This window comes from Rattus rattus, chromosome 8 (genome assembly GCF_011064425.1).
Source record: "Rattus rattus isolate New Zealand chromosome 8, Rrattus_CSIRO_v1, whole genome shotgun sequence".
Classification (NCBI taxonomy): domain Eukaryota; kingdom Metazoa; phylum Chordata; class Mammalia; order Rodentia; family Muridae; genus Rattus; species Rattus rattus.
The window spans coordinates 88,509,909-88,526,697 of record NC_046161.1 but is presented as its reverse complement, the minus strand read 5'-3'; the positions used below and the strand labels follow the sequence as shown (position 1 = coordinate 88,526,697).

Below are 16,789 nucleotides of genomic sequence, written 5' to 3'. Positions count from 1 at the left end.
ATTTCCAAATTGTCCTGTAATTTCATAAAACTATAGCTGCTTTTATCAGCTGTTGATCAATAAATTGACTTCCCATTGTGTGCTTAAGGAATGCCGTAAACTGCTAATCATTTTCTATTTAGAATAGTTTAATTTTGAACCACATATTTAACCAAATGTATGCTTGAAATACTGATTTGTGAAATATCGATAACGTTTGCCATATTAATAAATCTAGTATATACTTTACAAATTGTTTTCAAGACTTTACATTTTACAATGGTTGGCTGATTGACATTTTGAAGCTGGAAGGGACAGTGTTTAAAATCAAGATACTATATCCTCTGATTTGCCAGCTTCGAGATAAGCTTAAGTAAGTTAGGTAATTCCTGGGAGTTTTTATGACCTTATCCATGGAATAACTGAATTAATCTGGATAGATTGGGTTTTAAGAATTAGTTCTTAGTGTAATAATATTCACCTAGTTATAAACTAGAATTTTTTTACTTACAATATGTATAGATTATGAATGTTTTCCTCTTACGTATTTGACCGAATATTGGTGAAACTTGGGCCACTTAGTTATAAATCCAGTAACCATTACATTAGATCAATAATATATTTCTAGATTTCAGCATTTGTGGTTTGGGGGCAGTAGGATTATTTATGTCTAACTCCAGAAAATTAAAAAGAAATGTTAATGTTACTATAAAAAATTAAAAGTCAAGAAACTAGTTAAAACAGTCATTTAGTTGACAGTGTTTATTATAGATTTAATATTGCAAAGTTAGAGGGTCAAAGTATCTACATTCTTACCAGAATCTTATTTTATTAGGATATATTAAAATTTATTACTGGTTTTTTATTGCAAAGTAATTAAGTAAAGCTTTTCAATTCTTTCCTCAAATGTCTAACAGCTTCATTAATACTGTTTTCCAAGTTGAATTTTATAAATTGATAAGCATGCATATACAGACATTATAACACTGTGTACTTACTGTGTAATTTGAAAGTATTTTTTCATTTGTTTACAGTTACATTGTCCTGAAAATTATGCCTTCTACATTTCTTTGCACTGTTCATTAGTATTAACGTTTAGCTTTGCAGTTTTTGAGTCTCTACAAGGCTGGTGAAACAGAGTGGTCCCGTACAGATTGACTAAGGTAGTTTTTGCCCCATTTATTCTTAAAATAATCTGCACCAGATTGTTCTGGTTGTCTTCGGGATCGTGTTTTTGGACATTGAAGGATGGTTTAGAGGTACAAAGTACTTAAAGATAAGTCATGTGTGGAAAAGTTCTTAACCGGCTGCTAAAAAAATGCTAACCTTGTCACCTTAGTAGCAAAAATACATTAAAGTACTCAGCCGTATGGCCTTAGCAGTTGTGCCATACCAGTCAGCACACTCAGCCTCTCTTCAGTTTCATTTTACATATTTTCCAAATCAACTAAAACATGTAATTTAAACATTAAAATTTAGTTAAAGTGCTGTTAAAGAGGGTTTTTTGGTTTGGTTTTTTTTTGTTTTTTTTTTGTTTTGTTTTGTTTTTTTTTGTTTGTTTGTTTTGTTTTTTTTTTTGCATTTTATAAATGGCCACACCTAAAATGGACTATATGATTTTGTTTACTGAAACGTTTTCCAATTACAAAGATATTTCATCCAAGCAAGGCTGATTGCTTCTGTGTTTTACCCACCTTTCCCCCTTACGTACAGCTGTTGACATGGCTTACTATAGCTATTGAGGGTATCTGTTTTGTGTCTTGTGAAATAATCTTGAGTAACCTTCTGAGTGTACCATGACACCTATTGGTATGCCAAAAAGTTGTATGAAATTTCTTCTTTCTTTATAGTAATTCCCAATTTTTAAAAGTTTGCCTGACAAACACATTCTTTTTATATGTAACATAAATATAAAGGAAATGAGTTTCTACTTTTATTATTATTTATCCATACAGTGTGAAGTTTCTAGTATATCAAAAATATAATCATTCATAATCATTCAATATTGTCAGTATACCTACTGAGTAGTATTTGCTTACAGAATATATTATCTATTTATATTTCAAGGTATTTTTTTCCTGTGAATTTTAACTTCATTATTTGAATGCAAGGTTAGGTGTTTGCCCTTAAATGTAAAGCTTACCTTACAGGATTCAGCCAATGCATGGTTGGGCAGCTGCTTTGTATGCTTACTTGTGAACATTTTCCCTGTTTTCTGTTTTGTAGAAACAAGAATTAATACAATAACCCAAAATATTCCATAAGTATGGATGTGCAGTATTACTGCTAGAGTCCCAGGTGACAGGTACCACTGTTAGCAATGTGTACTTTATTAGTTACGCAAAGTTCCAGACTGTAATACTCTGTTGGGGCTCTGTGTGTTTCTGTTTGTCTGTTTATTTTAATCACTAGATAATCTGAGTGTTACAGAACAGAAGAGTTTACAACTCTTTTCATGGTAGGTAATAGTGATAGGAGGAAATGGGACACAGAATCCCTTCTCGGTTTTTTGTTGTTGTTTTTTTTTTTTTTAGATTCTCCCTTGACAAGGTTAGCATTTTTTCTTTAAGACAAAATTGATCATCTTTTAGGTAAGTATTTGGACTCTGAATCTGCTGAAGATGGCGGGATTGTCAGTACTCTGTGCACTTTTATTTTAAACACAAGGCACATTCTGATATTCTCTTAACTTAAAAATCTCACAGTAAATATTTCTTAAATCCTTCAGTGAGATTCAGTTTGTACACATGTGTCTGATGAGGTCGCTACTTGTTGTTATGATACAGAAAAGCCTGTGTCTATTTTAGGCATTTACTGTACATTTCTCCCGAGAAAAGAGTGAGATCGTGTCATCTCATGCTCCCCATCCGCAGGTCACTTCCTGTAGAAATATGGACTAACTTAAACCTCGTGAGTACTGAACTGAGCATCTCTTGCAGCCTCTAGTATAAGAAACACACCCTGGGGGGTTGGGATTTAGCTCAGTGGTAGAGCGCTTGCCTAGGGAAGCGCAAGGCCCTGGGTTCGGTCCCCAGCTCCGAAAAAAAAGAACCAAAAAAAAAAAAAAAACACACCTGGGATTTTCTGGTAGCTGTAGATGAGTAAAGGCGGGACATGGATTGTGTACATTGTCGACTGTTTCATAAAGATTTAATTCTCCCTTTGTAAGCCTTCTAGAAGGAAAAATGGTCTACTCTTCAGTTAACATTGTAAACCTGGGGTCTTCAGCTTAGCCATTACTGCCTGGACCTTCACAGACTGACAGAAGTATATATGAATATGTAGAGAGTTTGTAGTTTTAATATGCTGTCCTACAGCTGTTAATAATAGCAGTTGTCTTTTGTCTTTGCTTAGCTAACATTTAGAAGTCTAATACAGTGCTTTCCACTCTGAACTATTGATACTTAGTTACTGCTCCTTTTTAAAAGACTAGTTTGTCTTCTTTCTAAGAAATGCAGGCTATAGTGAATAAGGTCTTAGCTGGTTTAGGGTAGTTTTAATTTTTAAAATAGTTTGAATACTTTAGTCTTAGGAGGTTGTGTATGCTTTGTACTTTCAGAGCTGAAACGCAATACTGCAGGTATCACTCATTTAAACATTCTCAGGGAGTTTCTATAGGTGGGGTTTCCTTATTTTTTTAATTGACTTATATTATCAAGTAGAGTTTGATTTTATGCACAACTTAAATTTACATTTAAAGTTTTCTAAAGTTTCTCAGTAAAAACTGATACTACTAACTAAAGGCCGCTATTGGCACTTTGCTTAACTGATTCTGGAACAATATACAGTTTTAATCTACAAGTGGATTCCACACTGTACTTCCCAGTTTGTTTTTAATGATTTATTGGGTGTTCTGAATATATTAGTCTCTTATTAAAAATGTAACAAAGCTAAAATGCAGAATAAAAACTGATAGACAATTTCTAAACTTCAAGATCATCATGCCCAACATCTGTGTGCATTTGTTGTAAATGTAGCAAGAAAATGTGTAGTTGTGGCTAACCACAAACTTCCTTACCATATAATTTTGTTAATAGTAAAATTTTGTTTCTTTCCTTGCTTTATTTCTTGGGTTAATAGGTTATATTTTTCCAGATTTAATTAGCCTAATAATGTCTGTCTTGCTATTTATTTATTTATTGTTGTTGTTGTTGTTGTTGTTGTTGTTGTTGTTGTTAGGAGAAAGTAATACTGTAAAGCTTAAGAACCAGTTAGCTTTTTTTAAAGGACCAACAGCTAAAAACCTATAGCTAATGCCTAGATTCCTTATCGGAGTCAGGAGATGATTTGCTGATCAGCTAGTTTGTCTGTGCTTAGGTGGTACCAGAACGATCACAGTAAGCAGAGCTCACAGGAAAGCCAATTACAGATAACACTCTCTCACTCACCTCAGTTTTAATGTTGGCTTATTACATATTGTATCTGGAAATGAATTTTAGTTAAGTGAGAAATACCTGTTGTTTGCTTTCTGACATTGTTTATTTACAGAGAAATATTAAAGTTTCCATTTGAGTATTAAAAATTTAGTATACCTAGTAATAATTTAAAATATTTTTTAATGCGGTGCTCCTATCTTAAAGTGAGGGATTTTGTGACTTAGAAGACAATTAAGGGCACAAAAACTAAGTGTTTTATTTTAAATTTAAAATTGGTGGTAATCTTTTCAAAAAAGTAAGCTGAATGAAAGTTTTTAATTGAATAGCTTTATTTTTAGCTCGAGAAGGAATTCTACTATATGCCTTTTAAATTAAGTTTTATAAGAAGGCAGGTTCTTATTAAAAGTCATTGTAAATAATGAATAGTGTGGTTTTATCCTGCTCCTTTTCAATTAGAAACTCTTAATATTACTGTGTAGGCACCTAGCTAATATAAATATTTCGGTGATACAATTCTTGTTTAGTAAGTAAGAATTTGGGCTAGGAGTGTGGCTTTGTAATTAGACCACTGGTGTAGCAGCTGTGAAACCCTTGTTTCAGTCCCCAACGACAAAGAATCATTTAGTTGGTGTTTTGGCCTGTATTGATGTCTGAAAATGTATAATTTTAATTTGTTGAGTTTAACTTTCTCATTTAGAAAAGTGAGATTCAAAAGAAAAAAAAAAACAGTGTGTATTCTCAGACTAAGTATGTAAGACAAATATTCAAACTAATCTGATAGTCATGGTTTTGTTTCTTTTACCAAGAATAAATCTATGAGAAGAGTCTCTTTTTTAAAAAAAAGAATATTCTTTGGCAGTCTGTTCCATATTTTAAATTGATTATGTTATTACCTGCTAATGCCAAAGTTATTGGTCTCATTCCTCTTTATGTAGTATTAAAGGCACTTAAAGGCAGAAACTATATCCTAGTCAAAATATTATTAAACAGTTAGTAAGCCAAACTTTATCTTCCTAAACAGGCTTAATTGAGAGCACCCCTTCATGTGAGATGTGGCTATTTCTGCAGTGGTAAAGCAGGGCATAAAAAGAAGTAAGGTTTGAGGAAGTTGACTGTCTGACACTGCAGAAGGGGAACGAGAGAGCAGTCAGCCTGTACACAGCCTGGTAAAGGCATCTCTTAATGTAGCGGCTTTAGAAGCCGAGGATTAAATACATCACAGCATTTTCTCATAGTAAATGTGCTGAGTATAGTATGTCTTTCTAAAAGCAGCCGGCTTGACCTGATAGTATTTAATAGAAGATATTAAAATAACTGGTTCCTTATTTCTCTATGTGAGTTTTCAGTGAATTTAAAGGCCAGTTGAATAAATGTAATTCTGTGAAGTTTGTGTTACTGATCTTATCTGGAAAAACAAGCACTCATAGATGAAACATCTTTATAAATTCTTGTCATTAAGATAGCATTTCCTATTTTGCTTTCCTAAAAATAAAAGATAATGCATGGTCCCAGAAGCACACTGCTCCAGAGATCCTAATTTATACTAAAACTGAGCCACCCCGTCCTAGGTGAATGTTAGCAACAGAGAGCTGCTTTCCACCCTACTGACCTTCTTCACTCTCTGTAGAAGTGAGAAGAAAAGTTCAGGTTGTAACTTTTGTAAAGAGTTTTTATTTGTTTAATTGGGTAATGAGTTATAAGTAGCTCCAGCTATTAACCCTAGCACAAATCTCACCTCTGCTAATACTTATCTATTATCTGTTGAAAAAAGATTCTGAGCCAGACTTCTGACCCACAGACCTAAATATTAGTATGTAGTGTACCGGGTGATAGGATTCACCCGGGCAGCTGTTCATAGTGCATGCTTTTTAGCTTTTGATTACACAAGATTTGTTTGTGAACAAATTATAGAGTATCGAGCACCCTGTTGTCATGTAGGTTAGAACGCTGTAGGTGAGGTCAGAGTCTGCTCCTGTAAGAATCATCTAGGAAGGCCAGAATTGTGAACAGGTGCTCATGGTCACCTGGACATCAGTTAATACTTTCAACATTTGTAGACATTTTCTTTACAATAGATTCATATAATAATGTAAAGATCCTTAATGTGAATAATGTGGTTCTTATCTGCTGACATCATTTTAAATGTATTTGTTTAGGTTTTACTGCGATCACTGCAACAAACCCCATTTGGCTTATAAAGACTCGGCTGCAGCTTGATGCAAGGTATGTTTTCATGTGGTCTTGCTGTACCCAGGAGGAGCACGGGTTGCCTTCTAATGCATGGTGATCTTACTGATCTTATACCTTATAGCCTCAGTCTTTCAAGTGTTGTGCTTATTGGTGAGTTACCACACCTACCTTAAGGTATATTGATTCCTTTTTCTTTTTTTGTAAATGTGTGTGTACTCTGTCTACAGGTATATCTGCGTGCCAGGAGAGAGACTCCTATCCCTTTATACACAGTTGTGAGCCATCACGTGGTTGTTGGGAATTGAACTTGGGACCTCTGGAAGAGTAGCTTGTGCTCTTAACTACTGAGTCATCTCACCAGCATTAAATTTAAAAAAAAAAAAAAATTAAGCAGGGCTGGAGAGATGGCTCAGCGGTTAAGAGCAGTGACTGCTCTTCCAGAGGTCCTGAGTTCAATTCCCAGCAACCACATGGTGGCTCACAACCATCTGTAATGAGATCTGATGCCCTCTTCTGGTGTGTCTGAAGGCAGCTACAGTGTACTTATATATAATAAATAAATAAATCTTTTTAAAAAATTAAGCTAACATGGATTTAGCTAATTTTTTATATATAAATTTGTATTTGTAATTCCTCAGGGCCAGGCTGTCTTGTCTTGTTTATCCTTTTTTGGCTGCTGATTTTATATAAAAATGAGATGGCATTACATTTCCACACATGGATGGAATGCATTTCTCACACACACGCGCATGCACACACATGCACGCACACATGCACGCACATTCTCTGTCATGTTTTCATTCTGAGTGATACTAGCTCCATTTTTCCTTTTGTCTTTTGTGTGTGTGCTACTGTGCAGTTCTTTAGGGTTATTTCTAGGAGCCATGGGTAAGAGTTTGTTTACAAGAGGGTGGGCCCCTTAAAACAGCTACACCACTGAAGAAATTCTATTCCCCATCAACCTTTAACTGCACCTAAATCTTCAGGAGAAAATGGCATTCTAGGAACCCCTTCCCCTCCCTCAACAGTGTTGACTGGCCAGTCTTGTGGAGATTCTGTGCAGGTCATCATGGCTGCCGTGTCCTCAATGTCTTTCTTCTGTCTCTTACATTCTTCCCACCCCTTCTTCCAACGGTGTGTGCTGAGTCTCTGAAGGTCAGCTATCCCGTTATAACTGAACATTCAACAGTTGTTAGTTCTTTGTCCTCTGACGATCTGTAGTCACAGCTCACCTTTACAAAAAGACGCTGGCAGCAGCATCCTTCTGTGGGCATGAGCACTGTTACTTAGAAGACAGTCTGACAGGCCTGTCATGTCCATTTAGCAGTCACTTCCCCTGGGGCTTTGACCAGTTTTCAGAATCAAATGGGAAACCTTTCCTATGGAGTGAGACACTCACTGTCTGATCCAGTCAGAAAGCAGATGGGAAACCCTGAAGTAGACCTGCCAGTACTACTCCAGTAATACTGCCTTCTTAGCCAGTCAGTACTGTTGCATACCAAGTCCACTGAGAGGACACTTGTGGTTGAAACGTCTTCCCCAGCATTCTGCATAGCACTTTCTATTGAGTATTTGTTGGTGCTTCTGCTTCCTTTGAAATGTGGATCTCCCACCAGAAGCAACAGCTATATAATAGTTGATAATGAGACAGTCTAATAACACGGCATGTATGTCTTACCAAAGAAAGAGCGATTCATTCATCAAAGCTATGTCGAACAAATACCACTTCATGTTAGAAGATTCACCAGGAGTCAGGGAGGTTTATTTTAAACAGATAGATCAATGAATAGCTCTTTTTAAAAGTCCTGTTTTAATCAGGAACCAATAAGAGTAAATCTCAGGGAATCTAAAGTATAAGACTTTTGGCAACTGAGAGCAGACTACCGGAAACAGTGCGGTTGAGCTCTTACTGTTGGCCTCAGCGTAGAAAATGGAGATTGTACTACTTAAATAGCCAATCCTATCTGTTTGTATTAGGATTCTCTAGAAGGGCAGAACTGATTGAATGAGTTAATGAATGAATGGTTATATACATTGTTAATGGAGTTGAAGGGCACAGGTAAAAGACTTGTTGATAGTTTCTAGGTCTAGGAAATCCTCATTTGTTTGTTTCACAGACTCCTTCATCAGCTACGTGGTGTCATGCCCTGAAGGTACCACTCCCTTTATTCCTCTTTGAATCAGGCCTTTCCTTAAACTTCTTTATCTTTATTATAAGCTGGATTTTTTTTTTGAAGATTTATTTATTTATTATATATAAGTACACTGTAGCTGTCTTTAAGACACACCAGAAGAGGGCATCAGATCTCATTACAGATGGTTGTAAGCCAAAAATCTGAAAGTAATTCAGATAAAATAAATAGCCAATGGTTTTAAAAGTGTGACATTATATTATTGTAAAATATCACAGTTATTATTACAGTGAGTATTTTTACAAGTTACACACACACACACACACACACACACACACACACACACACACACAGAGTAGATTCTCTCTACCTTTAAGAATACCTACAGTGTCCCTAAGCGGCACTAAGAGATTGTATTTGGGAAGATATTTGGGAAGTTGTCAGTGTAAGGATTGAGTCATTATTTTCCAGGCTGCTCCATGGGATTCTGACTTAGATTTATCTGGTAACTCTTCAGGTGGACCTTTGTGAAATTGAAAGAAACCCAGTTATAATTCTTACTTTAAGGTACAGTGTCATAATTTTAACACCTCCCTTGGCTTTTGGGGGCAAGGCTAGTTTGGTTTTTTGAGACAGAGTCATGATTATATAGCTCTGGCTGTCCTGGAACTCGTTGTGTGGACTGGGCTGGCCTCAAACTCACACAGATCCACTGGCCTCTACTTCCCAAAGTGCTGAGATTATGATACGCAGCAGAACGCTGGCCCTCATTGTTCAGGTCACTCAATGCAAAGGAGATTTAGCCTCATTAGAACCGGAACGACCACGGTGTCAAGAGCTTGGGGTGTTGATACTTTATGAGTCTTCCTTGGGTCAACACTTGAGCATGGCCAGGAGTTCCCTAGGAGAATTCACTGAGAATTTATTTCCTCCCACCTGAATCCCTTTGAGGAGTACAGGAAGCTGAAGAATCAGTGTATGTAGTATGTTGTGTTTTTTCAGTAAAGCAATGACATGATATTTGTTACCAGATAAATGTAAGTCGGACTCCTGTAGAGTAGCCTGGAAAATAAGGACTCAATCCTTACACTGACAACTCAGTATCTTCCCAAAGACAGTCTCTCAGTGCCGCTTAGGGACACTGTAGGTATTCTTAAAGGTAGAGCATCTACTGTGTGTGTGTGTGTGTGTGTGTGTGTGTGTGTGTGTGTGTGTGTGTGTGTGTGTGTAACTTGTAATACACCTAATAAGATATTTAAGAGAAGATTAGAAAAATCTATACTATATTTATAAAGTATAAATGTATACTTTGAGTTTTTTAATGAGTATACAAAAGACCATTGTTTAGTAGAGTGCCATATTTTAAAAAATACATATCTTGTTAATTTCGACAAAAATATTTCAGTACTTAATGTCAGTAATACTTTTGTCTTTTTTTCTTTCAGGAATCGTGGGGAGAAACGAATGGGTGCTTTTGAATGTGTTCGTAAAGTATATCAGACAGACGGACTGAGAGGATTTTATAGGGGCATGTCTGCCTCATATGCTGGCATATCAGAGACAGTTATCCATTTTGTTATTTATGAAAGTATAAAGCAAAAGCTACTGGAGTGTAAGACTGCTTCTATGATGGAGACTGACGAGGAGTCTGTGAAGGAAGCATCGGATTTTGTGAGAATGATGCTAGCTGCTGCCACATCAAAAACCTGTGCCACAACTGTCGCATATCCACACGGTGAGAGGGCGACTGGGCCACACGAGACTCAATTGCCATATAATTAGACGCTGTTCTTAATAGTTTAAGTCTAGTTATGCCATAGTTTTTTTTAATGGAAAACAAGAAGAAATGTTAAATTGTTAATTTGCCCAGGGACATGTCAGAAATGGACCTCTGATTTAAAGCCTTTAAATTACAAGGACCCAAGCAATTTTCTATTTTTTATATTAGCACATTAAACTGCCCACCAAAAATTTCCTTCTACTATATTCTGTATTCATCTTTACTACATTTATGAATATTTTTTGTTCATTAGGCCTTATTTATTTTACACCCTTTTATCTTAGTGTATATGACTTGGATTGTATTAGTTTGGTGTTGACAGTTTGACTGGTTTCAATAAGCTATACATTGAATCACTGTCATGAGTTTATAGTGACAGATCAGCTATGAGCTTGGTATGAGGAGGGTAAAAAGGTAGCAGTAATGTTGCAGTAATGATTTTCCTTTTTTCCTAAACAGAAGTTGTAAGAACAAGACTACGTGAAGAAGGGACAAAATACAGATCTTTTTTTCAGACACTGTCTTTGATTGTTCAAGAAGAAGGCTATGGGTCTCTTTACCGTGGCCTAACAACTCATCTGGTGAGACAGATTCCAAACACAGCCATTATGATGGCCACCTACGAACTGGTGGTCTACCTACTCAACGGATAGCAGCAGGGGCTGCCGTGCTGCAGAGCAGGAAGACCAAACGATCACAGTGGACCATGGAATCTTGAAGCCAGCATGGTGGTCAGAAGACAGTAGTGGGGAAACGTGTAACTATCGTGGCTGAGTGGAAGCTTGGTTTTAGGAAGTAAGGTACTACCACACCACATTGATCTTTCAGTGAGGACACCTGGGCTGCCTCTTAGAGAATGCTTTGAAAAGCATTCCTGTCTCAAAATTGCCATTTTCTCTACTATTCACCAGCTCCAGTTTTCTTTTACTGGTTTATGACAGTCAGAATATAGTGTTAATTCCATGAGCATTTTTGGTTGTTTAGACAAAATCATTCCTCAGTATATACTGTACTGTAATTTTCCAAAAATGACAGTGACAATTACAGATGACTAACCGGACTTCTCCTGCAGTACTGTAAAAGAACAAGTAGATCTCGATATCCCAGTTCCCCAGAAGGGCCTGCCTGTTACAGTGTTTTAAGTTATTTGACACCAGTAATCACTGTGTTTTGACAACCAGTGAAATAGTGTTTAAATACTTCACATTTTCAACATTAAAATGTTTTGGTCACAGCTAAAAGGTATTCATCATAATGTGGACTTTAACACATCAGATGCACGGAGTTAATGGTTTTGGACTGTAAAATAAGCTATTGGATACTGACTGACTCAGTGACGTAGAGCACATCCTCATACCTTCTCCAATTATGTGATGCAGGAATGGGTGCGATTTTGATTCATAATGTGATTATCACAGACTCATACCTACATACTATTTACTCTAAATGTAGAAAACTAATGACTTGAATTTTTTCTGCTTACTTTCACATTAAGAATTTCGTCCTTTGAATTGTTTCCACATCTGTATAGGTTATTCTTGGTTGGTAGAGGAAATGGTAATTTTCAGTTTTGCCCTTTACAGGCTCCTTGAAGTGATACTAATATTTAGGAACATATAAATCTTACAAAAAGACACCCTCAGCCATCAGATACAACGAATCTTAGTTGGCAGAGAGCCTGTAGGTGAGTGTGCTGCACTGGGCAAGCGCTCTGCCCGAGCTCCCTCACTGCTCTCTCAGAGCCAGCTTAGTTTTAGTTCCTTGTAAACAAGATAGTTTTTAAATGTTGCTGTTGAGTCAGCAACATCTTTGAATACTTTAATATACATGTGGCCATTATAAAGGTGTTTGCTGCAATACTGTAGATTTTCCTATGGATGTTGCTATACTGGTATATAGAACTTCTACAATTAAACTCTACTGTGGTACTCATCAGTGTACCTTACTTAACTTTACATTTTGTGCAATGGCTTTCTCTTCAGAATGACTTTGGAAATGCACTTTGTGGCCTTTTGAAAGGGTAAGAATAGAATTCATATTAATTTCTTTAACATTGCTATGTATTAGGCAGAAGAAGTGTTCATATTTTTCTGGACTTTAGGTATGTTTTGGAGATCTTACAGTATTGTACATGTGCTGTGTTACACCACAGTATTATGGAAAAGCTGCATGCCACTGAGCGCTTTCTCTGCTGTCACCAATGAAGTTTAATTCCCTCTTAAATGTCTCATCTTGACTTCCTTGTAATCAGTAACTGGATGTTTTTGAGGTGCTCAATTGGAATTAAGAATATTCCAATCTGGGTTGGGGATTTAGCTCAGTGGTAAAGCGCTTGCCTAGCAAGCACAAGGCCCTGGGTTCGGTCCCCAGCTCCGAAAAAAAAAAAAAAAAGAATATTCCAATCTATTTGGAGACCAAAGGCAGGTATGGATTGTTACCTTTGGAATTATTGCAGCTTTGACATCTGTTACATGGAACATACCAAAAAATTAATCCCTACCTGGGGGGTTAACTTAAATCTGTAGAGAAGGTCTCAGGCTATAGTGTTTCCTCTTCAGGTGCCATTGATACTGCCTAATGCAGCGCCATTTGCTCTGTGAAGATCCATAACACTCTATTGTGTTGAATGTAGGACATGTTCTCTGGGTCACACAGATCTCAGATGATGAAGAGTGAAGTGAAAACCAGCAGCCAAGGGACAGCTTATGTCGTCGTCACAGTAAATCCATGATAAGTGTCCTTCAGGGATGAGCATGTCGTAGGCTGGTTTTGGCAAGTAAAACCTACATTAATGTCTAGTGCATTGCACTCAGCTTTTGAAGTTAGCCTGTGACCTGCAGGAAGGGGGTTTTGGAGGCTCAAGTGTTTACTTGAAAAGCAACCGCTGGCAGGGAGCAGTGAGGCCGGCCTTGTGTTTTCCCTGAGCATTGGTCTACCATGGCTTACTGTATGACAGACAGTCCAGAACAGAAAGTCATATATGTGTCACACAATTTGTCTATGAAGTATTTCTTTGAAGATTTTAATTGTAATTTTTTTAAAAAAAATGCATACTCAGAGCATTGTTTTTTTTTTTTTAAAAAAAAAACTTGTTTTAATCATATAATCTTTTTTTTTAAATGTAAAGAGCTCGGGTGGACCTTTCTGTATACTTTTGTTGCAGTCTTTCTTCTCAGAAAATTGAACTTCCTCAGCCGGGCTGGAGTAGTAGCTTTTAGAAGCAGCCCTCACAGCAGCAGATTGCTGTGCTCAAGTGCTTGAACTCGGACACCACTCCAGCTGGGGAATCAATCGCGAGCTTTAGTAGGTACCATACAGTGCTTTAAGTTGCCAGGGAGCGGCCTCCCCCAGACCTCTGTCCTGGCATTGGTTTGCCTTTTTCTTCAAATTTTGTTTTATTTTTGTGGTGATAGGGGCTCTTGTTACCTAAGAAGACCTGGTTCTCTGCCTTTGCCTCCTAAGTGCTGGTGTTACAGGCCTGCCCCTCCAAGCTCACAAACTCTGTTCCGGTTCTCACTGTACAACTATGTAGAACCAGCTTGATTGATTAAAGCGGTTCAAGCAGGCTTGTAATTCTGATACCATGACAGCACTGTTAGGTCACACAACACAGCCTGGCCTTTTTGTCTCCTTGCAGTAGCCTTGTTAGGATGAGCACATCTGTGGTGTTCAGAAGAATAACTGTTCATTTACTAAAGTCTAAAAAATTTTGGCTTTTAAAAATCACCGTGAAATAATGATTTCATTTGAAGAATGTAAGTGGTAGAAATTGGTCTCCCCCTATCTCTGAGGACTTTCTTCCTACTTCTCAGTTCACAGGCTCTCCTGTCCAAACTGCCCTGACAGTAGGGACCCCTGAGGGCTGATACCCAGCCCGTGATCCTCCTTTACCATGACTTTCAACATTCCTAAGATCCATACGTCCGCATAAATAGGACAGAATCTTACCATATGAAATAAAGAGTGCTTTCTGCCCCTCACATACCTTCTCCCCTATAACCTTGTTTCTCCTTAATTATACCTGGATTCTTATGCTATCCATTTAGAAACTAAAGGACTAGTTGTGATGAGTCATGCAAAGCTTTCTGAATGTACCCCAGTGGATGTGAAGTACATTACACCAATGAGTCAGTCTAGGCAGCCTGAGAGCTGAGAGCTTTGCCGGGCCATGCGAGTGTTGCTCTTGTTGCACTTTTGTACATGGCTGCAAATTATGTGCATTTATGTTCTGTTTATGTTAACTAGCTGACTTGTACTTGAATTAAAATTTTAAAAAATTAAAATATGCTTCTGAAAATGTGTGTTTTTTAAAATATGTATCTTAATATTGGTAATGGTGGAGATAGAATCATTGCCCTGGCATGCTGTGTGCAGAACAGACTGCATCGCTTTCGGACTTACACACTTGCTCATTTATTCATGCAGAAAACTTTGGGCCTGTTAAACCTGATAGTATCTGTGGGTATGAGAAGGTCAGATACGTAATTCCATCATAACTTGCATCTATTGTGCGGTCTTACAAATCTACTGATGTTTGGGTCCAGGGCTTTTCATCTATCAAATCTAATCCATACAACATTGAATAATATGAGTCTGGTTAGATTATTAAATTGACGTACTCTGTCTAGGTAGTAACATTTTACATTAACTTTCTGTTCTAATAATAGATTTTAAGAAAGTTAATGTTTTTTAAACCAAAGGACTTGTAGGATAACAAGGTGAGTCCATTCATAGTAGGGGATGTGGATAAAAATGCTGGTAGGCAGGCAAGATGGCTAAGAGGGTGGAGGAGCTTGCTGCCAAGTCTGACCACCTGAGTGGGATTTGTACACACATACATATAAGCAAACATGCATACACATAACTTACCTAAAAAGAATAAAAACAGGGGTTGGGGATTTAGCTCAGTGGTAGAGACCCTGGGTTCGGTCCCCAGCTCCGAAAAAAAAAAAGAAAAAAGAAAGAATAAAAACATCTACATGAAATCTAAAGGTTGAATACATCAACACCATCTTGACACAAGCTGACTTGATCTAGTTGGCATTTATAGAACACTCTGGACAGTGAATATGGTATATTCAAGGTAGACCATGTGTTGGGTGACAGGAAGTTAGAATAAACATTTTAAAAACTTTAGAAAGGAATATGGAAAGATACCTGGAATAGCCTCACCAGTACACTGAAATTAAACAGCATACTTCTAACTAACACATGTATCAAAGAATAAATAATGAGATGTGTCAAACAATTTTGAAGTAATGTAAAATGTTTCAAAGAAAAGAATATGCCCAAAGAGTAGAGAACAACTCAAACCATTACACTAAGGGGGGAACACGAAATCAATGCTTAAGCTTCTACCTGAAACTTGGAAAAGATCAAATTAATCCCTAAATAGAAGAAAGGAGGGGTTGGAGATTTAGCTCAGTGGTAGAGCGCTTGCCTAGCAAGCGCAAGGCCCTGGGTTCCGTCCCCAGCTCCAAAAAAAAAAAAAAAAAAATAGAAGAAAGGAAATAAAGTGATAAAGCTGTCAATTGAGTAGAAAACTAGAAACATCTGTATCATCAACAGCTACATCTTTTAAACAGATGAAAGATACAAAGAGTAAGAGACTCCACCGTGACCAGAAGCAGATGGGCATCCGATAAGGGCAAATGCCTGAAGGGCAGCAAGCAAGAGCTCGAACTGCTCAGAGAAAATTCGAAAGTCTGAAATGAGTCAGCACTGTGCATCTCTGCTCATCACAGACTGCTCAACAGCTGCCGCTTCCTTCATTCCAGAAGCAGCTCCGGGCTCCAGTGTGTGGCTCTTCCTCAGAAGAATTAGGACAGCTGCTGGAATGAGTCCCAGCCCCAAACACTACGGGTGACCTCGGCCACATTCTAGATTCCCCTTAGTTCTTAATATAGCTTTCAGTGACTACACTTAGTGAAACCCAGACCTCCATCTTTGAAAGGACAGGTATCTGGTTACTATATCATTTTCAGGACATGAGTCTCCTGTACCTGTCCAGTTACCACTGGAAGTGGCCTAGAACCACAAGTGGATCTTTGAGATACCATCATATCCCATCCTGTTCTTAGGAACCAAGTTCCAACTTTTCACTGAAAGATGACAGTCAATTCCATCGGCTAAACCGGTGGCTCTTCTTGCTTCTAGACGTAAAAAACCATTGTGGCAAATACATCTTACAATGATTTAAATAGGCACTTCGGTTTGAAGAAATGTTTCTGTCTTTGGAGACCTGGGCCTCTAAATTTGCAGAGCCCAAAAAGTTTCAAGTCCCCGAGTGACTCAACCCCTTAGGCCTTGTGTCACCAGACACATCTTTCATC

The 16,789-nt window shown here is 37.5% G+C and overlaps 1 protein-coding gene across 2 annotated transcripts in view; it reads left to right on the top strand.

Moving 5' to 3' along the window:
* The window catches only part of Slc25a36 (solute carrier family 25 member 36), a 32,156-nt gene extending 19,476 nt beyond the window's left edge, over positions 1 to 12,680 (top strand). For both annotated transcript variants that reach the window (XM_032910055.1, XM_032910054.1), the window contains 3 exons: positions 6,512 to 6,578; positions 10,123 to 10,412; positions 10,917 to 12,680. In XM_032910055.1, the coding sequence (XP_032765946.1) occupies positions 6,512 to 6,578; positions 10,123 to 10,412; positions 10,917 to 11,110 (551 nt within the window). In that variant the 3' untranslated portion in view covers positions 11,111 to 12,680. The remainder of the gene's footprint in view (positions 1 to 6,511; positions 6,579 to 10,122; positions 10,413 to 10,916) is intronic.
* The last annotated feature ends 4,109 nt before the right edge of the window (positions 12,681 to 16,789 follow it).